The 21,421-nt window shown below is 40.4% G+C and overlaps 1 protein-coding gene across 1 annotated transcript in view; it reads right to left on the reverse strand.

Moving 5' to 3' along the window:
• LOC141167313 (uncharacterized) overlaps positions 1–15,016 on the reverse strand; it is a 103,867-nt gene extending 88,851 nt beyond the window's left edge. Inside the window, exons 1-3 of the mRNA XM_073654739.1 lie at positions 14,699–15,016; positions 14,368–14,579; positions 12,747–13,966 (exon numbers count right to left, since the gene is read on the reverse strand). Of these exons, the coding sequence (XP_073510840.1) occupies positions 12,747–13,966; positions 14,368–14,563 (1,416 nt within the window). The 5' untranslated portion in view covers positions 14,564–14,579; positions 14,699–15,016. The remainder of the gene's footprint in view (positions 1–12,746; positions 13,967–14,367; positions 14,580–14,698) is intronic.
• Between the last annotated feature and the right edge of the window lie 6,405 nt (positions 15,017–21,421).

The following is a 21,421-nucleotide window of genomic DNA, read 5'->3' on the forward strand; positions in this document are numbered from 1 at the left end:
GGCGCATCCTATGGATGCGCCATTTCTGGGGCGGCTGACGGCTGGTGTTTCCAGCCTGGGAGGGGGCCAATATTCATGGCACCCTTCCTGGGCTATTAATATCAGCCCCCAGCTGTCTGCCTAGCCTTTGCTAGCTATTAAAATAGGGGGGACCCCACGTCATTTTTTTCTGGGGGTCCCCCATTTTAATAGCTAGTAAAGGCTAGGTATTCAGCTGGGGGCTGATATTAGTAGCCTGGGAAGCTCCGTGGGTATTACCCTCTTCCCAGGCTTCAAACATCTGCCCCAGCTGTCTCCTTAACCTCCGCTAGAGACTAAAATTACGGGGAGCCCCACGCCAATTTTTTTTTAATAAATCCTTTATTTTAACACTAAATGACAAGTACAGTAACCAACACTATCACTGTACTTTTTATATGCGACTAACATGTTTCTATCTATCTAATCTATGTGTGATGCTCTATTATTTCTGTTGTAAATTGTTGGGTACCGATGCTGAATTGCCGGCCGGCTTTTTTAAAGAGACGGTGCATGAAAACACTATTATTTTTTTAAATAAATCCTTTACACTAAATGACAAGTACAGTAACCAACACTGTCACTGTACTTCTTATATATGTGACTGACATGTTTCTATGCATCTTATCTATGTGTGATGCTCTATCTTTCTGTTATAAATTGTCAGGTACCGCTGCTGAATTGCCGTCCGGCTTTTTTAAAGAGACGGTGCAAGAGAACACTAATATTTTTTTAAATAAATCCTTTACACTAAATGACAAGTACAGTAAGCAACACTGTCACTGTACTTCATATATATATGTGACTGACATGTTTCTATCTATCTAATCTATGTGTGAAGCTCTATTCTTTCTGTTCTAAATTGTCGGGTACCGGTGCATGCCGCTGCTGAATTGCCGGCTTTTCATGTAATGCATTCTACATTATTGTTAGTTGTTTTCCTTCATGTAGAATTAACCTACAAGGAAAGAAAGGGTTTATTTTCATTCCGATATTTGTGTCCCATTGACTTGCATTGGTTTCCGGTATCGGTATCGGCGATATCCGATACTTTTTGGGTATCGGCCGATCCAATCAGATCCGATATTTCCTGATATCGGAAGGTATCGCTCAACACTACTCATCAGATAACCTTTTAGAACGGGCAGGATGGGAGAAAGCTAGAGAAGAATTGGATGTTAGACAAGTGGTGACGGAAGGCGCTGCGATGCAACACCCTAGCAGGTAAATGGGGATATTGAGCCTCCATATCATTGTTTTAAGAGAAGGTCTCTGTAACCTGTGGTGACAGAAGGCGCTGTGATGCCACACCCTAGCAGGTAAATGTTGATATTGAGCCTTCATACCAGTGTTTTTGGAGAAAGGTCTCTATAACCTGTGATGACGGAAGGGGCTGTGATGCAATGGAACACCCTAGCATGTAAATGGGGATATTGAGTCTTAATATCAGTATTTTTAGAGAAAGGTATCTGTAACCTCATTTAAACCCCGTGGTTTCAATGTGTCCAGTTTGTATATCATCAATCCAATTGACTCAGTGATAGGGATATGGGCAATGTTGGATGCATATGCATACACTTGTCACTGTTTCACTATAAATATACAATTTTCTACAATCATGTTTTCCTTGTTAGTACTATCTTATAATTATATCCTTCTTAAAAAGGCAGCTAAACAACGTCCACTAGCTATCAGATACTTCCACGGTCTAGAGGTACTGACCATGGATGTTGTCTTTATATGGTATAGGGCACAAAGAGATAACAGGTTTGAATCATCATACACAAAAAATTATTTTATTTTTTCCTCACGGAACTTATGTAGAAGACGTTTCAATTTTTATTTCAATTTTATACAATTCTCATTACTTTTTTATAATTGTTCTCTTAATGACGGTAATAGACACACTTTTTTAAGGAATATGTAAAGGTTTAATTTTTAAATGAAAATGGCTGCTGGTGCCTTGGCGCCAGTTTTTTTCACTTTCCATGTGTATATACGTTCTCTGCTGTTAACATCTCTTAAGCTATGCACTTGATGAAGTGGACGGGACGTTTACGAAACGCGTCTGTTTTTAGCTTGTCAAAAGAATAAATCCACAACACAAGTCCTGGATTCTGTATCATCGGTTCTAACGGAGGAGCGCGGAACTACCGACACCTGTCATCTTTTCCTTTATGTTGTTAACCACCAAGGTTTGGTGTCTCCAGCAGCCCTCTGTTACGCTCAATATATGAGTTGTGCATGACACAACCCTGCAAGGTAAGCATATTTTCACTTATTTAATTTTGTTTGCCTGGGTAACAGCACTATTGCACCCCCATTCTTATCTCTTTATAGAAACTTTACATTGTGGCATCCATTTCCACAACCTTTATCCTGCCACTATACCCCACTGTTCTGTAAGGCCAATGACACCTCCTTTTTCCATCTAAATCCAACCCATTCATCTCTTGCTGAACTAATATATTCTATTCCTATTAGATCCCCTTGCACCAGGTATAGCTTCCCACATGTGATAGGCAGGAGGCTACTGAAATGGTGCATGGTATGGAGCTACCGTGGGTTAAGTACAGTTGCTATGAAATATAACAGTCTGGGACGACACAGCTTTTCTTCTTAATTATGCCAGACATACATTCCACAGGTCAGGAATCATACACCTTTATTGTTAGGTTGACTTTTGAACTTGTGATCTTCTTTGGTTGCTCAACACAGCTATTTGTTTGTATAAGCCTGAATGCTGATCACTTGAGGTGATATTGGTAATTGATGAATGGCTGCTATTCACATCTTATATCAGCTCTTACAAAGTACCATCTGCCAGTTTTGCAATACAGGTACTCTGAACAATGGATGTTTGCTAGATATGTTAAATACAATTGTAGGGTGTTTGCCAGCCAACACTGAGGGGATGAGCTGTGGATTTTCAAGCACTGTGAATTAATATCATGATCCCTGACCCTTGACCTGTGAATGATGTCTTGAAAGGACAAATGTGAACAATAAAAAGGGGGTCTCTGTGTTTGTTCTGGGAAATTCTACAGGATGTCAGCCTAAGGGACCACAGCCCTGGCTGGAAAATACAGAACTGCTCCATTGACCATTGCTGAACTCTCAGATACGATTTGAAGAATCCAGGTTGGGAAAATCAGGTCACCTGGACCCATATTACACTGCCCAAATCCTGGCAAGCCAGTGGAAGGGTGAGTCTCTGTAATTTGCCCCATCTTGTGTAGTTGTTGAGACTGTTTTATATGTTATTGATTGTTGGTGGTTCAATAAATTATTGCCACACTGTTTACCATCACCCTGTGTTGTCTGAGTAATGTTCTACCCTTCGTAAAAGAGAGTGGGCGTTCAGTTGTATGAGCCCTTGTCCATGCAATCTTTCTAAAGACCACCGGGCCAGAGGACAAGAGCACCCACTGACCCCTGAGTTTTCACACTGTCCTCTACATGATCTGTGATATGCAGGGACTTTAATGGAGGAGACTACACTTGGTTTACAGAGCAGTAGCTGATGATGTTAGCCCTATCCCATGTACAACATGTAATTGATGATGCGGTGCATATTGGGGCAGTGACATTGGTCTGAGAAATCCATATGACAGATGGCCATAACATCACTGACATGATGGGAAAGAATCGGCAGTGAGATCATGTGACTCAGCTTCCCGCAAAAAAAATCTGATTAACTCTTAATTCCCTGCCATTTGTAACATTCACTACAACAGTCCAAAATCAAAATAATAGTCACAGCAGAATGAACAAAATATAAAGAATACACCGACACAATGAATAGAGTTCATTCATTTTTATTCTTATCTATTATCCAATTTAGTTTTATTTAATCATCCAGTGCCATATTTGGATTTGCTGCATAAAAAGGATGTGAACCAGAGGAAGGCAAAACAACCCCATGTGTGGGGAAAAATTCCTTCCTGACCCCAAATACTGGCGATTGGCTAATCCCTGGTTCACTGCAGTGTCAGCTCTGGATGGGGCCCTGTCACACCTTTACATGGAATATTTCATACATATCTAATATATATGTTTGTCTTATTTTTCTTTTTAGACTATTTAAAGCGTATGTCTAACTAAAGGTGGCTTACACTGGTTGATTATTGAGAATTCGTGCTTCTTACCTATACTTATTATTACATACCTATGCTTATCCTTTCTTACGTAAACTTTTCCTTACTTACCTATGCTCATACTTTTTTATTTTTTTAATTGAATGCTAAATATAGTTATCCTTTTTTAACAGTACTTATCCTATTTTACCTATACTAATTCTTTCCTACCTATATTTCTCCTTTTTACCTATACTTTTTTAATTACATTTTAAATATGCTTCTCCTTTCTTACCTATATATTTCCTTTTTTAATTATACTTACCCTTTCTTACTTCTACTTACCTCTAATTATCCTTTCTTACCTAGACTTACCAGTAATTATCCTTACATATACTTATATTTTCTTACCTAGACTTATCCAGTCCTGCCTATATTTTTATTTTAACTAGACTGATCTTTTTTTTCCTATGCTTATCTTTTCTTACCTATATTTAGCTGCACTTATCCTTTTTACTTCTACTTATCTTTTTTTATGCATACTTATTAGTGTTGAGCGAGTATGTTCTATTAACACTTTCGCCGAGTATGCTTGGGCCGAGCTCCGAGTATTTATAGCTGCTCGGTGATATGGTTAAATCGCTCCCGTGTGCATGATTTGCAACTGTTTGACAGTTTTATTACATGTGAGGAATGTCTATTTCTTACACATTCCTCACATGTAATAAAACTGTCAAACAGTTGCAAATCATTCACACAGGAGCGATGCAACCTTATCACCGAGCAGCTATAAATATTCGGAGCTCTGCCCGAGCATACTCGGACAGAGCATACTCGCTCAACACTAATACTTATCTTTTGTTACCTCTGCTTATCATTTCTTTCCTATATTTATCTATACTTATCATTTTTTCCTATATTTACCTATACTTATTCTTTCTTACCTATGCTCATTCTTTCTTACCTATATTTACTTATAATTATCCTTTTTTGCCCTTTCTTATCCTTTCTTACCTTTTACTTATCATTTTTACTTATACTTATCCTCTCTTACCTATATTTACCTATTCTTATACTTTCTTACCAATACTTACCTATAGTTAGTCTTTCTTACCTATATTTATCTTTTTTTCCTATACTTATCCTCTTGTACCTACACTTATCCTTACTTTTCTATTCTTATACTTACCTATACTTTGTTACCTATACTTATCTTTTCTAACTTATACTTATTCTTTCTTGCATATTTTTATCTATATTTATCACTTATAGTTATTGATGCGGAGGTCCCTGATGATGTTGGACATCCGATCTTCTGCTCTTCTCTGCATGATCTTCTGGAAGCTCAGGTATGCAGCTTGCTCTGATATTATTGAGCAGGTGTCTTGTTGAGGGTTTTCTAGTTGACAAATGAAAACCCTCTGAACACGGCCTGGTCCTCTGGTGTTATAGATAATGTAGCCTCTGCCGCTTGGATCTTGTCAAGCTTAAAAGCACGGAACTTTGGTTTAGGCTTAGTTGGCTATAGAAAGAAGCAGAAAAAAGTCATGGTGAAAATTGGTGACTAATCAAAATAGTCTTGACTTGAAGTATAGAAAAAACATTGCTCAATATTAAGGAATGTTTTGAAATGTAAATGTAATATTGTAGACACAAAACCAGCACAACAAGCATTGCAGCTCAGTCATTTCAGTTAGCTCCAGTGCCACTAATTATCTGTATGGCCAATCATACTCCTGTCTTTTCATATATAGGATGCAGAATTATGTGCAGGCAATAGGCAATAGCTCAAGTATGGTTAGAATGAGAAGTTTTTAAATAAGTACAATCTGTACTTATATCACTTCAACGCTGAACACTTTGATCTGTTAACAGACTCTTCCAAATCGGGACAGCTCCATCAGTTCTGTTTTTTGACAAAATTGGTTCATATTTGTTGTTTTATTTTTCTTCTGGTCAAAATAAGCAGTGGAGACTATAAAAAGGAGAATTATTATTGAAATTGCAAACTAATCTTCTTTAGATTCACTTCCATGTCTGCCTAAAATATTATCAAAACATTGTGGTCCTTATGGAGAGCTCATTTCATTTTTTTTTTAGCCAAGGATCTTCTCTATCTCCAGCTACAGATGCCTATGCAATTCTTTGCCAGATTAAATGACTTGCACCTGACAGAACATATAACTAGTTAATTATTTGCATATTGCCTGCAAAAGAGTCTGAAAAAAGTGCAATACTATAGACTAGGCATGCACCGTTAATAAATTACATTTTCCAGCCCGATCGTCTATAATAGTAATGTAAACATTAACGTAGTCCAAATTATTTTCCAACCCTGATATTAAACATAATGTATCACAGAGCCAAAAGTGTAGAAGATTGTGGGAGAGTATCTTATTCAGATTCATGTGACAATTCTGTACATATACTTACTACATGGATGTATGGTGGGGCCATCCTAAGGGCTTCCACTGAGACCCAATCAATTCGCTGGAAGAAGGGATGTTCTCGGATGTTACTATTGACTCCTAATCTCTGGACAGGATCTTCCTGGAGGAGCTGTTCAATGATGTCCTTGGCGCCGGAGGATGATTCATCAAAGAGTGAGGGATGGTAGTTACACTCGCTGGTAAGCATTTCGTTTAAGATGACTCCAAATGAGTACCAGTCTACTCCGGCGTTATACTCCTCCTTGTCCATGATCTGCCATAGAGAATCATTATTAGTAGTGCTACCTCTTGTATATCACCGTTCTTACATGTCACTCATATTGTTATGGGATTCTATATTAAATGACAGTAAGTCTTACTAATTAATCAAGAGACAAAAAGGATCTTTCAGAATTATGCTCCATAAATGAAATTAATAAATGATATGAAAAATCAGAATGATTGTAATATATACGATTGTTACAACGCTGAGCTCAGTGAGCTACCAGCTCAAATTTTAACCCCTTCAAAATCGTGCGATTTTCAGTTTTTCCTCTCTTCTTACAAGAGCCATAACTTTTTATTTTTCCATCCACATAACCGTATGAGGGCTTGTTTATTGCAGGATGAGCAGTAGTTTTGAATGACGGAATTTATTTTATCATGTGATGCACTTGAAAGTGGTAAAAAAATTCCAAGCATGGTAAAATTGCAAAAAAAGTGAAATTTTACAATTTTTGTTTTATTTACCATGTTAACTATATGGTAAATCTGACCTGGCAATATGATTATTCAGATGAGTACAATTACGCAGATACCAAGCACATGATGGCATTTTTATTGATATAAGTTTGAGGCAGATACAATGTTTTGATCACCTTTTATTGCATTTTATTACAATGTTGCGGCGGCCATACAAACTTAATTCTGGTGTTTTGATTTTTTCTTTGTTACGCCGTTTACTGATCAGATTAATTTTATGTTTTGAGTGATCGGACTTTTACAAACACAGCAATACAGAGATACCAGATATGTGTATTTTTTTATTTTTTTAATTGTTTTATTTTTAATGGGGCAAAAGGGTGGTGATTTGAACTTTTCTGTATTTTTTAGTTTCCTTATATTTTTAAAAACATTTTTTGTTTACTTTTTTTCCTATATTTATCAGTTCCCTTAGGGGAATTAAAGCTTTGACTGTCTGACTGCTGATGCACTGCTATGTATAGCTAAAATTACAATCTCCTATGAATGCCAGCTAAACGCTGGCTTTCACAGGAGTACTGTCATGACAAGCACGGAGGTGTTCAGCGACCCCCGAAAGTCATGGTAACCCATCAGCACCCCGTGATGATGTCAGGGGCGCACCGATGGGCGTGTAGAAAAACGCGAACCCCCGCCAGCGCATGTTAAATGCCACTGTCAGAGATTGACAGCGAGATCTAACATGTCAATGGCTGCAGGCGGAGTAGTGTTACACCAGCAGCTGTTAAAGATTAAATCAACCATCATCCGCAGGAAAAGATGCGGGCTCGGCGTGCGACCTCGCATCAAAGGCAGGGACATGACATATGACCGACATGTACGCCATATGTCATGAAGGGGTTAAGGAGCTATCTGTGACATGGCTGATAGTATTGAGGTGGCGGCTTGTCTTGTCTTATATACACAGAGCAGCTTACTCCGATGTACTTGATATTTCAGATACTTGTTATCTAATAAATGTAATAAGTGCACATAAAATAATAGATTTGCCTGTATCATTATTACACATGGTATTGCCACTTTAGGACATCTCTGGTCCGTATAACTCAGCATTGCACCTGGTTGGTCATAGTTCACCATCTATGTAGACATGCAGGCTAGGAGGAATAGGAGACGATGCTCCTCCCATTTGGTGATTGTGGGGCTCATAGTAGTGAAGCACTCAGAGGTCACACATTTTTTCCCTGTTCTGTGGATGGGTGATATATTGAAAATACTTTAAAGGGATTTCTAGTGCTCTAATATTGATAACCAGAACAGGTCATCAATATAAGATTGGCGGGGGCCAACGCCCGGCAGTCCCACTGATTAACTGTTATTTCCTCCCCCAGTGGTTGGATATAACCAATAAACAGACATCACAGCACCGTTCACTGGTTAGTGGCGGCTGCTGGTACTACAGATTAGCCCCTATTGAAAGAAACACAGGCTGATCTGCATTTCTTGGCACTGACCACTAAACCGTACAGAGGTGCGATGTTCTGCTCTGTTTACATCAGGTTGCAGCCAGGGGTAAGGACAGCTAATCAGTGTGATCGGACCCTCAATGATATTATATTGATGAACTAGCCTAAATAAAGCTCATCAATGTGAAAGCATCCGGAATCCTTCTAAATACAAAAAATAAAAACATTCTATTCTCACCTCAGGAGCCATGTAACCCATGGTCCCAGCGAAACTGGTGGCTGTCTGGTCTCCGTGCATGTTCTCAAGTGCAAGACCGTAATCCGTGATCTTAATGTGGCCCATATCAGTCACCAGGATGTTCTCGGGCTTTAGGTCTCTGTAAGAAAAAGAAAATTAACCTGAGTAAGTGTTATTCTTATATCTGTGGTGAAATGACGATATACGAGAATAAACATATTTTCTCTCACTGCCGTACTTTCCTCTGAGATAACTCCTTTACTATATGCCCTGTACCACCGCAGGGATCACTGTATTACATGTGACGGCCGCTCATCTGCAGCTTCCTGACAGTGATACCATATAGGACTCCTAGACACCAGCTACAGGGCATCAGTCTGCAGGTCGCCAGGGTGGAGGGACTGAGTGCAGCTAAGCTTTAAAGGGGTTTTCCCATGAATAAAAGTTAATTTTAATCAATAGATTTTAGAATAATAATAATTTTCACAATTGGATGTGATTAAATAAAATGTTCCTGTGCTTATCAGCAAATGATTATTTCTTTGAAGTAAAACATTGTTTAAAAAAAACACAGGCTGAGTGTGATCTGACAAAACATCGGATATCACTGGAACCAATATTATTTTATGGGCTCGTGTACATGTCTGATTTTTTTTCCTTGGACCAATTGCAGAACGCCCAAGTTGGATCCAATCAACGGATCTCACTCGGCCATGCAAGTCAATGAGTCCATGGAAAACATCGGACTGCACTCGGATGACATCTGAGTGCAGGCCGATTTCCACAGACTGACAGAATGGAAAAGATGGAGACATTTTTTTTCCATCTTCTCCACATCAGAAAAAATTGGATCACACTATGATCAAATTCTTTTCAGAGTTTAATCAAAATGTGATTTGCATAATTGTCTGGATTCTCTTAGATGAGAGAATATACGCTGGTGTGACTCAGCCTCACACTGACTAAATTACCTGTGGATGATGCCCTTAGAATGGAGGAACTGGATCCCACACACTAGTTCGGTGGCATAGAATCTGACAAAGAGAAAATGAATAAGTATCAGATCCCATAGTTAGTAAACTTGGGAATTCATATTAGTCAATAGGAGCATTATTCTATATTATTCACTCTATGTGACTGCCTAATCGTGATGGTGTAAACAGCGCACAATGTCAATATTGCAGCCTCGAGAATGCACGTATGCAAATTACATACTTATGATTATATGCCGACTATACCCCTGCACGTCTCTCAATTCTCTCCTATTTGATGAAGCCGGGTGAGACTAGTCGGCATGTGATCACAAGTATGAAAATTGTACCCGTAATCACAGGATCGCCCACCTGAACGGGGTATACAGGGAAATCTTGACCGTGTGCGCGTTGCATACTTTCACAATTTGTCAGTCTGCAGTCACATAGAGAGACTGCTGATTTTTCTTCTGAGACAGGACAACTCCTTTAACACATTACCTGGCACTGGTGATGTCAAGCGGCCCCTTCCTGTGTAGAAGTTGGTAAAAGTCCCCGCAGCTCATGTATTCCATACCAAGAAAAACATTCATCTGTAACATGGAACATTAGCATTTATTATACAGTAAAGACAAATACACATTTCACTACAAGAAAGTTAAAGCATATTGGTAAGATATGTAGTCACTCAATACAAAAGGTGGCCTAACTGCTGTGACCCCTAAAATTCTAAACAATTATATCTAATATATAAATACATTTAGAAATTCTTGTTTCAGCCAAAGTTTGGTAATTATTTTTCTTTTAATTATAGACATAGGCCCAGATTCATAATTTGAATATTTTTAATCACTTTCACTTTTTGGTCTTGTGGTATTTGTTGCTGACTTTGGTGCCAAATTCTTCAAAATGGCGCACACAATTCAAGAATTGGGTACAAAGTAAAAAATGCTCGTTTTCTGCCTTGAAGTGTTTTTGTAACTTTTTGGCCCCAAAAATCACACATTTTCGAATAAGTCCAAAAATATGGCAAAAAAACTAGCATACTCAAAAAAAACGCCAAAGGGCATTGAAATTAAGACTGTGCCATATTTGCAACTTGTAAAAAAATCACAATTGATGAATCAGGTAAAAACATCTGGAATCACTAAACTCTACCCATAAAGTGAAAAAAATGCAGACAAGATCATACAAAATAGACTTAAAAAAAGGCGCAAATAGAGTAATGAATTGGGTGCAAACAAAAAAAAATGCAAAAACACACAAAACCAGACAAAAAACAGACGTAAAGGCAGTAATGAATCAAAGCCTTAATCTTATCTCTCTGCTTTGTATAGGGCTGCCATACAGTAACTGTTTTCTGTGTATCCCGCTTCCCAAAAAGTGGAATTAAAGATGGTTATAAAGTGTTGTGTACTCCCAAATAATACCAACGAGTCTTGTAAAACACCAACACAAAAAAAAATTGTTTTTGTTTTGTTTTATTTTTTCAGTATGCTAATGTAGTAAAACATAAAAATCATATAAATCTGGTTTCATCATTATCATAAAGACCCCGAGAATAAAGATAACATATTATGTAAGTGCCATAAAAACCCCAAAATACCAGCAAACTTGCTATTTTTTTCAATCCAACCTACAAAAAATGCATACACCTTATCCAATACAATATGTGCACTCTATAATGGTGCAATTAAAAATACAGCGCTTCATGCAAAATTAAATCTAGACCTTCAAACAACTACGGTGACAGAAGAATAGAAAAGTCACAGCTTTTAGACTGCGGAGATGAAAAAAGAACTGAAAATTGCTGCTCTCTGACAGCCTCTACTGCTTCTTTATGGGGATAGAGGGGTTGTTCAGGTTAGGAAGCAATTGCTTGTCTCACAGAAAAAAGTGCTTCTGCCCATGAGCTGCGCCTGGTATTTCAGCTCAGCCACATTCTAGACTACACAGAGCCATTTTGGTCTGAACATTAATACCCCCTCTATATCACCTCTGTACAGTTTGTCCCTGGCAGAGGTATTGTCCATTGAGCAGTTAAACTTGGTTGCATTCAGTGACATTTCTTAACACTAGGACTACTGGACTCGTGACCCCGCCTAGAACTACTGAAAGGAGTCATTTTGACTCCTTTCTTGTTTTCGTTTATTTTTAGAGTTTCATTTGTGGTTATTTATTAATAATTATATTTTTTGTAATGTATTATTATTGTGAGATCCAACAGTAATGCTTTTGATTGTTTTTTTTCTGCTTTTCTTATTTTTCTACAGAAAATAACAATAATTATAATAGACGTTTTTCAAACATTTTTTTTTATTCAAGTGCACACATATAAACAACAACTGAAGAACAAAAAGCAGAGAAAATGTAGGTGGAGGAGCATAAAAATGAAAATATGGCGCAGAATTCACCTTCTAAACATTTGGTGTTTCGCATTTTAGGCATTGCCTTTGATTTATGGCAGTACATTGCCCACACAAAGACTTACCACAAGTCTTACAATTTCCGACAGATCTATTTTTCTTGCACTTTTCTTTGATCTGGAAAAATTTTGTTTGAACCATCACTTCTGAGCATGTAGAAACTTGGGACGTGGAACCCTTTTCCCTATCTGTGACATAAGGACCACTCAACTCTCTCACAAGCGTTTGCAAAAATGCCTTGCGTGACATTTTTTGGTGGGTAATCTCCTTGAATATTATCCATGCATTTATACCCGCAAAGTCTAAGGCATTTTCAAATGCATGAACAGGCCATCTCCTTGTGCATGTTCGTGTGGTATATTTTCGTGCCATCTGATCCACTACATCTACTCCATATTTTGTTTCATTGTAAAACTTTACCGTTTCTGGAGTTTTTTTAGCGGAATCAGATGGAACAACAACATCTGGATGGACGGAACTCAAAATGACAACATTTTTGTTGGGCTTTCCTTGATATACTGTAAGTGTAAAATTGTCTTCATTTCTAAACACTTTAGTGTTGTACAATTCCTCTTTCATGGATTTTATTTCTTTAGGCACTTCTCGCCTTATCTTGTTCAGTGTTCCCACGATGGTTGTTCCTTTGCTTTTTAGCTGTTTAGCTAATTTTACTGAAGTAAAATAATTATCGGTTGTAACATTGCGACCTTTTTTCAAAAACGGGTCCAATAACTTCATTACCACATGGTCAGCAAAACGGTCCTCAGCACGGCGTGTGTCATCTTTGCCTAGATAAGGGAAGCCATTTGCCAGATATTTGCTCCTCTTATCAACAGCTAGCCAATATTTGTGACCATATTTATCTGGTTTGGAAGGCATGTACTGCGTGAATGGACACCTAGTTTTGCTTGGGAAAAGTTGCTCATCCACCGTTATGTATGGGCCAGGTTTGTAACACGCAATACAATTTTCAATAAACCTGTCCCACACAGTAGAAAATAGAGCAAACTTGTCCGTTTGCAGTCTCTCCGATCGAGTAGATTTCTCATCAAATCTGAGAAACCTCATAATTTCAACAAAGCGGTCCCTAGACATTGTCGCTTTGCAAAACGGTATTCCCCAGTCATTACACCAAATACTGCTAATCGAGTGACGGTTCGTGCCAGATATTCCACGAGCATAGAATATCGCAATGAATGCATCTAGCTCCTCATCAGATAGAGTAAACTGTAAATTATTGTTCCTGCATGCTTCTGCAAGCGTACAGTTCTTTATATGTGTCAATATATATGAATCAAAAAATAAACGCCATGCGCTCAAAGGACTATCGATAATGATATTTCTTCTGGCGTATCCTGTAGGGCCAGGTGCTTCTCGAAGAATATTTTGGCTGTCACGCCTACCAGGCAAGTGTTCTCCAATTTCAACAGGTTTCCATTGAATACCATCCGCTGAAACTAGTATTCCTTCAGATTCGCCTTCTCTGGTGTTTGTTGTTGCATTACCTTCGCCGCCATCGTTATCTGTTGTTCTTTCATTTCTGGGACGTTTTGCTGATTTTTTCTGTCCACGACCAGGAGGATGGTCACGAGGCAACATAACTGCATGAGCCCGATCCCCAGTTGATGTGCTTGGAATATCTGTAAAAAAGTTGATGAATATTTAGAATTTTTGTTTTGTAAGGGTCCGTGCACACTGGCTGGATTAGCGGCGGAATATCCGACCGGATATTCTCACCACAATCCGGCCCGTACCTGCCCGCTCAGGTACAGAGCGGAGTTTCATACCTGAAGCTCCGCTCCGAACCCCGGGCTGGAGCCGCTGTCTGGGACGGAGCCGTGCTCGCGCGTAAGCAAGCGCTGCTCTGTACCTGACAGAGGCTCCAGCCCGGGGTTTGGAGCGGAGCTTCAGGCATGAGCGGGCAGGTACGGCCTGTATTGCGGCAAGAATATCCAGATGGCTATTCAGCCAGAATTCTGCTAGTGTGCACAGGCCCAAACTCAGTGTGTGGAAGAACAAATAAATACACATAACTACTTACCTTCTGGATTTGTTCTTTCTGAGTCTTCAGATTCACTTGATATGTTCAGAGGAATGAAATCTTCATCACTGTCAGAATCAAATACATGTTCCTGCAATTCGGATTCCGATTCATCCTCCGGTATGGATTGCAAAGTAGCCAGAATATCCTGAGGCTTTATCAAACGTCTTCTCTCCATATTCCTCACAAATTCCATAATTCTATATAGTTCCCTGTTGAAAAATAGAAATGAAATGAAAACTAAAAGAAATAATAACTGTTCTGCCACCTTCAAAAGTAGGTGGGCTGAATCAGTTGACAGACAGCTAAACTATTTCATAACAATTCATACCTGTATGAGTCTTCAGAGCTCGTATGTCTGCGTCTGTTCTCTTTGTCTCTTCAGCTGAACTGAAAGTAAAGTTACTATCCAGAATACTGTCTCCTGCTAGGACCTTAGTAAAACACCACCCTTCATTAGCATAAGATAAGAGCCTAGAGTAAACAAGCTATTTTGTTCAGCATTACACAGTAATACAATCAGGTAAAACACAAGGAAAATGTGAAAAGTTGACATGTAAATTGAACTACATCTATATGAACATCAGGGTAAATAAGACAGAGTGAAAAAATTATGCACAAAACTTTATAGCAACATTTAGTGACAAAAGGACCTCAAAATATAGTAGGGAGTCAAAATGACTCCCTTCAATAGTTCTTGGTAAATTTTGAAAAAAACGCGCAAATTTTTCACCAAAATTATTTATTCTCACAAAATCTTTTTTCACATCATATTTGAGGAAAAGTCACCGAGTTTCAAGCCGGAATTCTGAAAAATGTAGTCACAGAAGAGAAATAAAAAACGAAAGGAGTCAAAATGACTCCATCAGTAGTTCTAGTGTTAAAGGGGTTTTTCACTCTCATGATGTACCTAGCATTAGAATAGGTCATTAATATCAGATTGGTGGGGTCCGATCAGCTGTTACCATCTCCGCCAAAAGCCGGATGTAAAGAGTGTATGGAGCAAACAAGGTTTAGTGGTCGCTCTTGGTACTGCAGGACAGCTCCTATTCAGACGAATAGGTCATCAACATCAAAGTAGTGGCAAGACCTTTCAGCACTAAGCAGTCACAGTTCTACCTTGGTCTGGAATCCAAAGTCCGCGTGGACGAGGAAGGGGCTTCCAGATGCCAGCTGAAGAACTCGCCTCTCCACCATCACATCCAGCCTATCACCTCCGGCTAGCAGGGCTCTTTTGCTGATGATCTTAACAGCAAATTCTTGATGGGTTAAAGTATCTTCCGCCATCAGGACCTTTCCAAAGCTTCCGAAGCCGAGCACGTGGTGGAATAATAATCTCTCCTTGATGGAATGAGAGATTGTGCCGGAGCTGGATGGCCAAACACCACTGCATCCTATCAGGGAAGAAAAATGGCAAATATCACAATAAATCTAACATTTAAAGGCCATTATTCAGACTGAGGAAATCTTCTGTTCTAAGTAAAGCTTGTATTTCATTTTATGACTTGTGTTAATGGATTTTATTAATACGCAACTTAGTATTCCTGTAAGCTATCTTACATGGGTTTGTCTGATAAAAAGGAGAAGTTATAAAATGATTATTTACATTATACACTTGGCTGTGATGAGGTTGATCAATATGAACATTTAAAGGGTTTTTCCATAATGACACTTATCACTAGAGACAAATCGCATGGATTTTTCCGAGACATTCAATTTACAGTGAATTTATTCTCTGCAAATTCAATTTCCTTTATTAAGCTCTGGGATACTGGGGTATAGAAAGACTCCTAAAGCACAGTAAAGGTAAGATGTCGAAAAAAAAGACCGAAAAAACTAATATGCACCTCACTTCTCACTTTTTCCACTCTCTGTTCTTAAAGGTTCTTGGCCCTGCTCCTTACTGCCATTGTGCGCTGATGGAACCCGGTCATCTTCACACTAGGCCAGGACTTCCGGCCATAACTAGGTCTGGGATGTCCCTGCGCATGCAAAGGTATGTCCTGGGCCTACTATTATCTGGAATTCCTGGTCCAGAGTCATGAAGTAAGTGATGATGTTACGACATGTGCCATGACCTTACGACAAGCACTCTAGACCAGGACTTCCAGACACAGGGACTTCCAGGGTCTACTCACAACCTAGCGGGAAGATGTGTCAGTGCACGGTGATGGTAAGTAGAGGAGCTGAGGACCGTACTGGGGACCACGAGCAACAGAGATATTCATTTTTTAAACTTTTGTATAGTTCAACAAGATGGTGGCGACCATTTTGCTGAATTCCTAAAGAGCAAACTACAAAAAATATGGAAAAGAATATTAATTTTTGTAAAAGTCAACTTCACTTGAATAAATTCTCCCAACTCTAATTATCACCTATATTATTGTAGGACCCTTATAATCACTAGAACAGGACATTTGCAGGCGACCTGTGCGGGGGGGGTTTTATAGGGTGATGGTGAAACATGCATATTGTTATTTTCAACTCAATATTTATGGGACTGACGGAAACAGCAAAGTGCTACAGTATTTTGCTGGCAACTGTAGATGGGAGATCTGAAAAGATGTTTGACCATGTTGTACCTCTCAGTAGGGCTCTAGCAGCAGTTTACTGTTAACAGTGCTAACAAATGCTTTCTGGGAGTTCCCTAAGACTAGGCATATGGACGGGCATGTGGATGGGCATCAGGAAGGATGCTACAACTGTCACTCCAGATCAGAGATGTGGTAAAGCACTTACTGCAGAATGCCAAGAGCATTTCAGAGTCACAGAATTCCCAAAAATCGGAAGCATTGTACACCAGATTAAAGCTACATTTTCTCAGTCACAATGCTGCTAAAAACTTTAATTTGTAGACAAACCTGCTGACAATCTTCATTTTAGAAAATCACTCTAGCAATTTTTTTCCATATATAAAGATTACTTGCCATCAGTATTCTAGCTGTTTAACCAGTTTACAACCAGTCTGTTTCCCCCCATTCCTGTCATACATGCACATTTAAGGGCCCTAAATAGAACGTTCTCGCTTAGATATTTAAAAATTTTGCCTTTTTTTTTTGCAATACATGGGGCTTAATTTTCAATACATTTTTGCATTAATTTTTTCTTTGCTTATATCAGGGGAAAAATGTAAATAAAAATAGGAAATGTGTCTATTTTTCTCTTTATTTAAACAAAGGACAAGTGAAACATTTCAAATTGCATTCCCCTTTACATAGAAATGATTTTTAAATATTGAACGTATTTTTCTTTTCAATGGAGGCAGGGCTAGAAACAATGATTCAGACTGGCTGGGTCTCTTTTTTTAGCTTTTTTTTATTTATACATTTTTTTTCTATTTTATTTTTGCTTTTTTCATTCATTGTTTCATATATTTTGCACACTATGCCCCCCATAAGCCCTTAAAAGACCTTACAACCCAGCAGGTCTTGTTCCTTCCTACAGCTAGCGATCACATGTTTCCTGGATCTGGAGGAGGCAGCATGGTAATTGCTTCCTAATCTCTTCTTAATCTGTAACACAAGTCCTGGTATAGCACTGTGAATACAGACATAGAGATGGTAAGTCGTGATGAGCGAGCATGCTCGTTACTCGAGATTTATGAACATGCTCGGGCGAACACCGAGTATCTTCAGCATGCTCGGTGTTATGTTTGAATCACTCCTGTGTGCATGATTTGCGACTGTTTGACAGCTTTAATGCATGTGAGGAATGCCAAAGAAACAAGCATTCCTCACATGTCATAAAGCTGTCAAACAGTCGCGAAGCATGCACACGGGAATGATTCAAACATAACACCGAGCATGCTGAAGATACCATGTGTTCGCCCGAGTATGCTCGTCGAAAGGGTTAACAGAACATACTCGCTCATCACTAATGGTAAGTATGGTAATAAGTCATGTCTTACCTTTTGTCTGGGAAGTCTGGCTGTGTATGACACTCCCCCACTCACAGCTTCACGATCTTGTACAAGCTGCCTACAATCCACTGACGTTTTAGAACGTCAATGCAGAGTAATGAGTGGACTGCCCAGAAATGTATAATCTATGGGTCATCCAGAAGTTTATTTCATCCCACCTCAGTTACATCTATACATCCCCCTTCAATATAAGGAATTGGGTCATGTGATCTCCAGCCTGACAACTATTCCAGTACATGCACTAATGTGTTGACAGGAAGTCAGCCTCTGACGTCATGTGATCTGTACGATGACCTCATTACCTATCAAATCCCTCCTGGTAGCTCAGATATGTATGAAGACTTTTCTAAAATAAATCCTGTCTTTGCTGCCATAGCAGCCAATCATAGAGCAGCTTTCCTTTAGTTTATATAAGTGAGCAGTGACATTGTAGGGGAGACCGCTGAAGCTGCATCACATGAAGCATTATCAAACCTGTCTAAGGGTTTGTTCACATATTAAGTAATTGATTCAGAGGTTTCTACACCATATCTGCATCTTTTGTAAGGAAAACTACAATGGCAAAAAACGCGCTTTTGTCCAAATTTTTCCCCACTCAAAAGTATGGGTGAAATCTGCAGGAAAAACATTGAAAGAATTGATATTCTGCAGATTTAACCCCTTCACAACATCCGCCGTACATGTACTGAGCAAGTTGGAAGCAAGTGTGTAAAGCGGGCTCACAGGGTGAGCCAGCCCCATACCCGGCAGGTGATGTCTGTGTATTACAGCCAGGACCTGCCGCTAACAATCGTGGGTGGAGCGCTGCTCTGACATGCTTAACATGCAACAGCATGCATGTGTGTCATTCCCTCCGCCCATCCTTCCGACCCTGTGATGTAATTGCGGGTCGGCGATGGGTTGTCATTAAAGCCGGGTGTCAGCTGATGACCCACGTGCCTGTCATTATGGAGCTCCTTTGAAACCCTGACTGTCGCCAGGCTTCAAAGGAGACTATGATTTCTGCTATATACATCTTTGTATCTAGCACAGGCGATTGGACAATTGCATCTTCAAGTCCCCTAAGGGAGCTAACAATTATAGTGAAAAATAAAAAAAAGTTTTGAAAATAAATAAATAAATACAATTTAGCTTTTATTAAACTTAATTAAAAATGTAGGGATCAATGTAGGGATGCCCTGCATTTGGTTAGCTGCATGGCATCTCTACATTTATCCATTTACCATAGATTTCCTGATGAACCAACATCTGGTGGGGAAGCGCGTTGAGACACATTGGAAGACCATACATATGGGCTGATAAGTTTCATGACCCATGAAATCTATATGTTGTTCAGTCTATGATAACTGTGTTTTTTTTTACACTAATGTTTATATTTGTGCTCACCATTCCATTATGAATTATTTGGATCTATTATTGTGACTTCTATCTGAGATCAGGATAGCTTCTCGCTTGAGGTCAAGCTGAAGGGCTAAGGATTTACCGTATTTTTCGGACCATAAGACGCATTTTTTTCCCCAAAATTTGGAAGGAAAATGGGGGTGCGTCTTATGGTCCAAACGTTACTTTACCGGTGGTGGTGGAGCGGGGATCGCAGGGTCCTCCGGCGGCGGCAGAGGTGAGATGCGGCTGAAGCCGGGTCCTGTACCTGTTCTGGTATCGGGGAGTGAAGCAGAGGAGCCGGGGCCTGTGCCGGGCTGTGAGTGGCGTCCGGCGGTGAGGCAGAGGAGCCGGGGCCTCTGCCGAGCTGTGAGCGGTGTCCGACGGTGCGGCAGAGCAGCGCGTGCGGCTTCCAGTGGCCATCTTCCCGAGGCCGTGATTCACGGGAAAAAGGCCGCCAGAACCAGTGCATGCGCCGACCTGGATCTCTGGCTGCCATTTTCCTGTAGATCTCTGCCTCACCGCCGGACGCCACTCACAGGTCCAGGCCCCAGACAAGTCCACAAGCTCCAGGCCCGTCCACAGGCCCCAGGCAAGTCCACAGGTCCCAGGCCAGTCCACAGGCCCCAGGCAAGTCCACAGGCCCCAGGCCAGTCCACAGGTTCCAGCCTGTCCACAGGCCCCCAACCATACACCGGCATCTCACCTCTTCTGCTGCCGCCGGGTTCCTGAGGCAGAGAACAGAGGGACCTGCGATCCTGCTCCACCATCACCGCAACTCAGAGCTGCTGGAGCACCGGCTTCATGTATCCAGGGTCCGCAGCATTCCTCCACTTCCGCCGGGCCGGTTTCCTGAAGGACCCTGCCTCCTGCTCCACCACCCCCCAGGTAAGATACCTAATCAGACTATAAGACGGACCCCATCTTATAAAAAAAAATATTTTTCCTGTTTTCCACCCCAATATTTGGGGTGCGTCTTATAGTCCGAAAAATACGGTATATATGAATCAATGGGCATATTTGTCAGATGTCATATCTAGTATATATATCCGCATTCAAGCATGTACAATATTATATTGCTGCTTTGCTGGGCTTTATTCACATTTTGGACTCGAGATACTCTCCTACTCTTTCATTGTATGTTGTTTGCATACCCTGCAGACCTCGTTTTTATGTAGTTACAGTGGATGATTTATCTATATTTATAATCGTCTTATCCCGTCTGTCCGTCTGTCTGTCTTTCTGTCTGTCTGTCTGTCTGTCCAGGAAATCCCGCGCCGCTGATTGGTCCGGCCGCGGCCAATCAGCAACGCGGGATTTGAGAAAAAGATGGCGGCCGTTAGCGTCTCATCTGCAGGATGGAGGTCAGTGGCGATGCAGCCGGGAGATGAGGCGGCGCGAGGCGCTCATCTCCCGGCTGCTTGCACCAAAATGACCCCGACCGGCGGCGCCGCTGACCTCCATGTGGCTACCGTCGGGAGATCAGCGGCTCGGCCCACTGATCTCCCGACCGCAAGTGTGAACGGAGGACCGGGGAGCGGCGCTGCCGGTTGGGATACTTCTGCTGCGAGCAGCCGCTCATCTCCCGGCTTCTCGCAGCGCAAGTAGCCGCATAGGCAGTGCGCTGCCCGGTCCTCACTAATACCATTCGCTGATTGGCGCCAGCGATTTTGGTGCCAAATTTAAACAACGCTTTGCTGATTGGCCGCGGCCGGCGGCCGCGACCAATCAGCGAGATTGGCGCCAAATTTAAAC

The sequence above is a fragment of the Phyllobates terribilis genome, unplaced genomic scaffold (genome assembly GCF_046119375.1).
Source record: "Phyllobates terribilis strain yellow unplaced genomic scaffold, ASM4611937v1 Scaffold_11__3_contigs__length_659146591, whole genome shotgun sequence".
Classification (NCBI taxonomy): Eukaryota; Metazoa; Chordata; class Amphibia; order Anura; family Dendrobatidae; genus Phyllobates; species Phyllobates terribilis.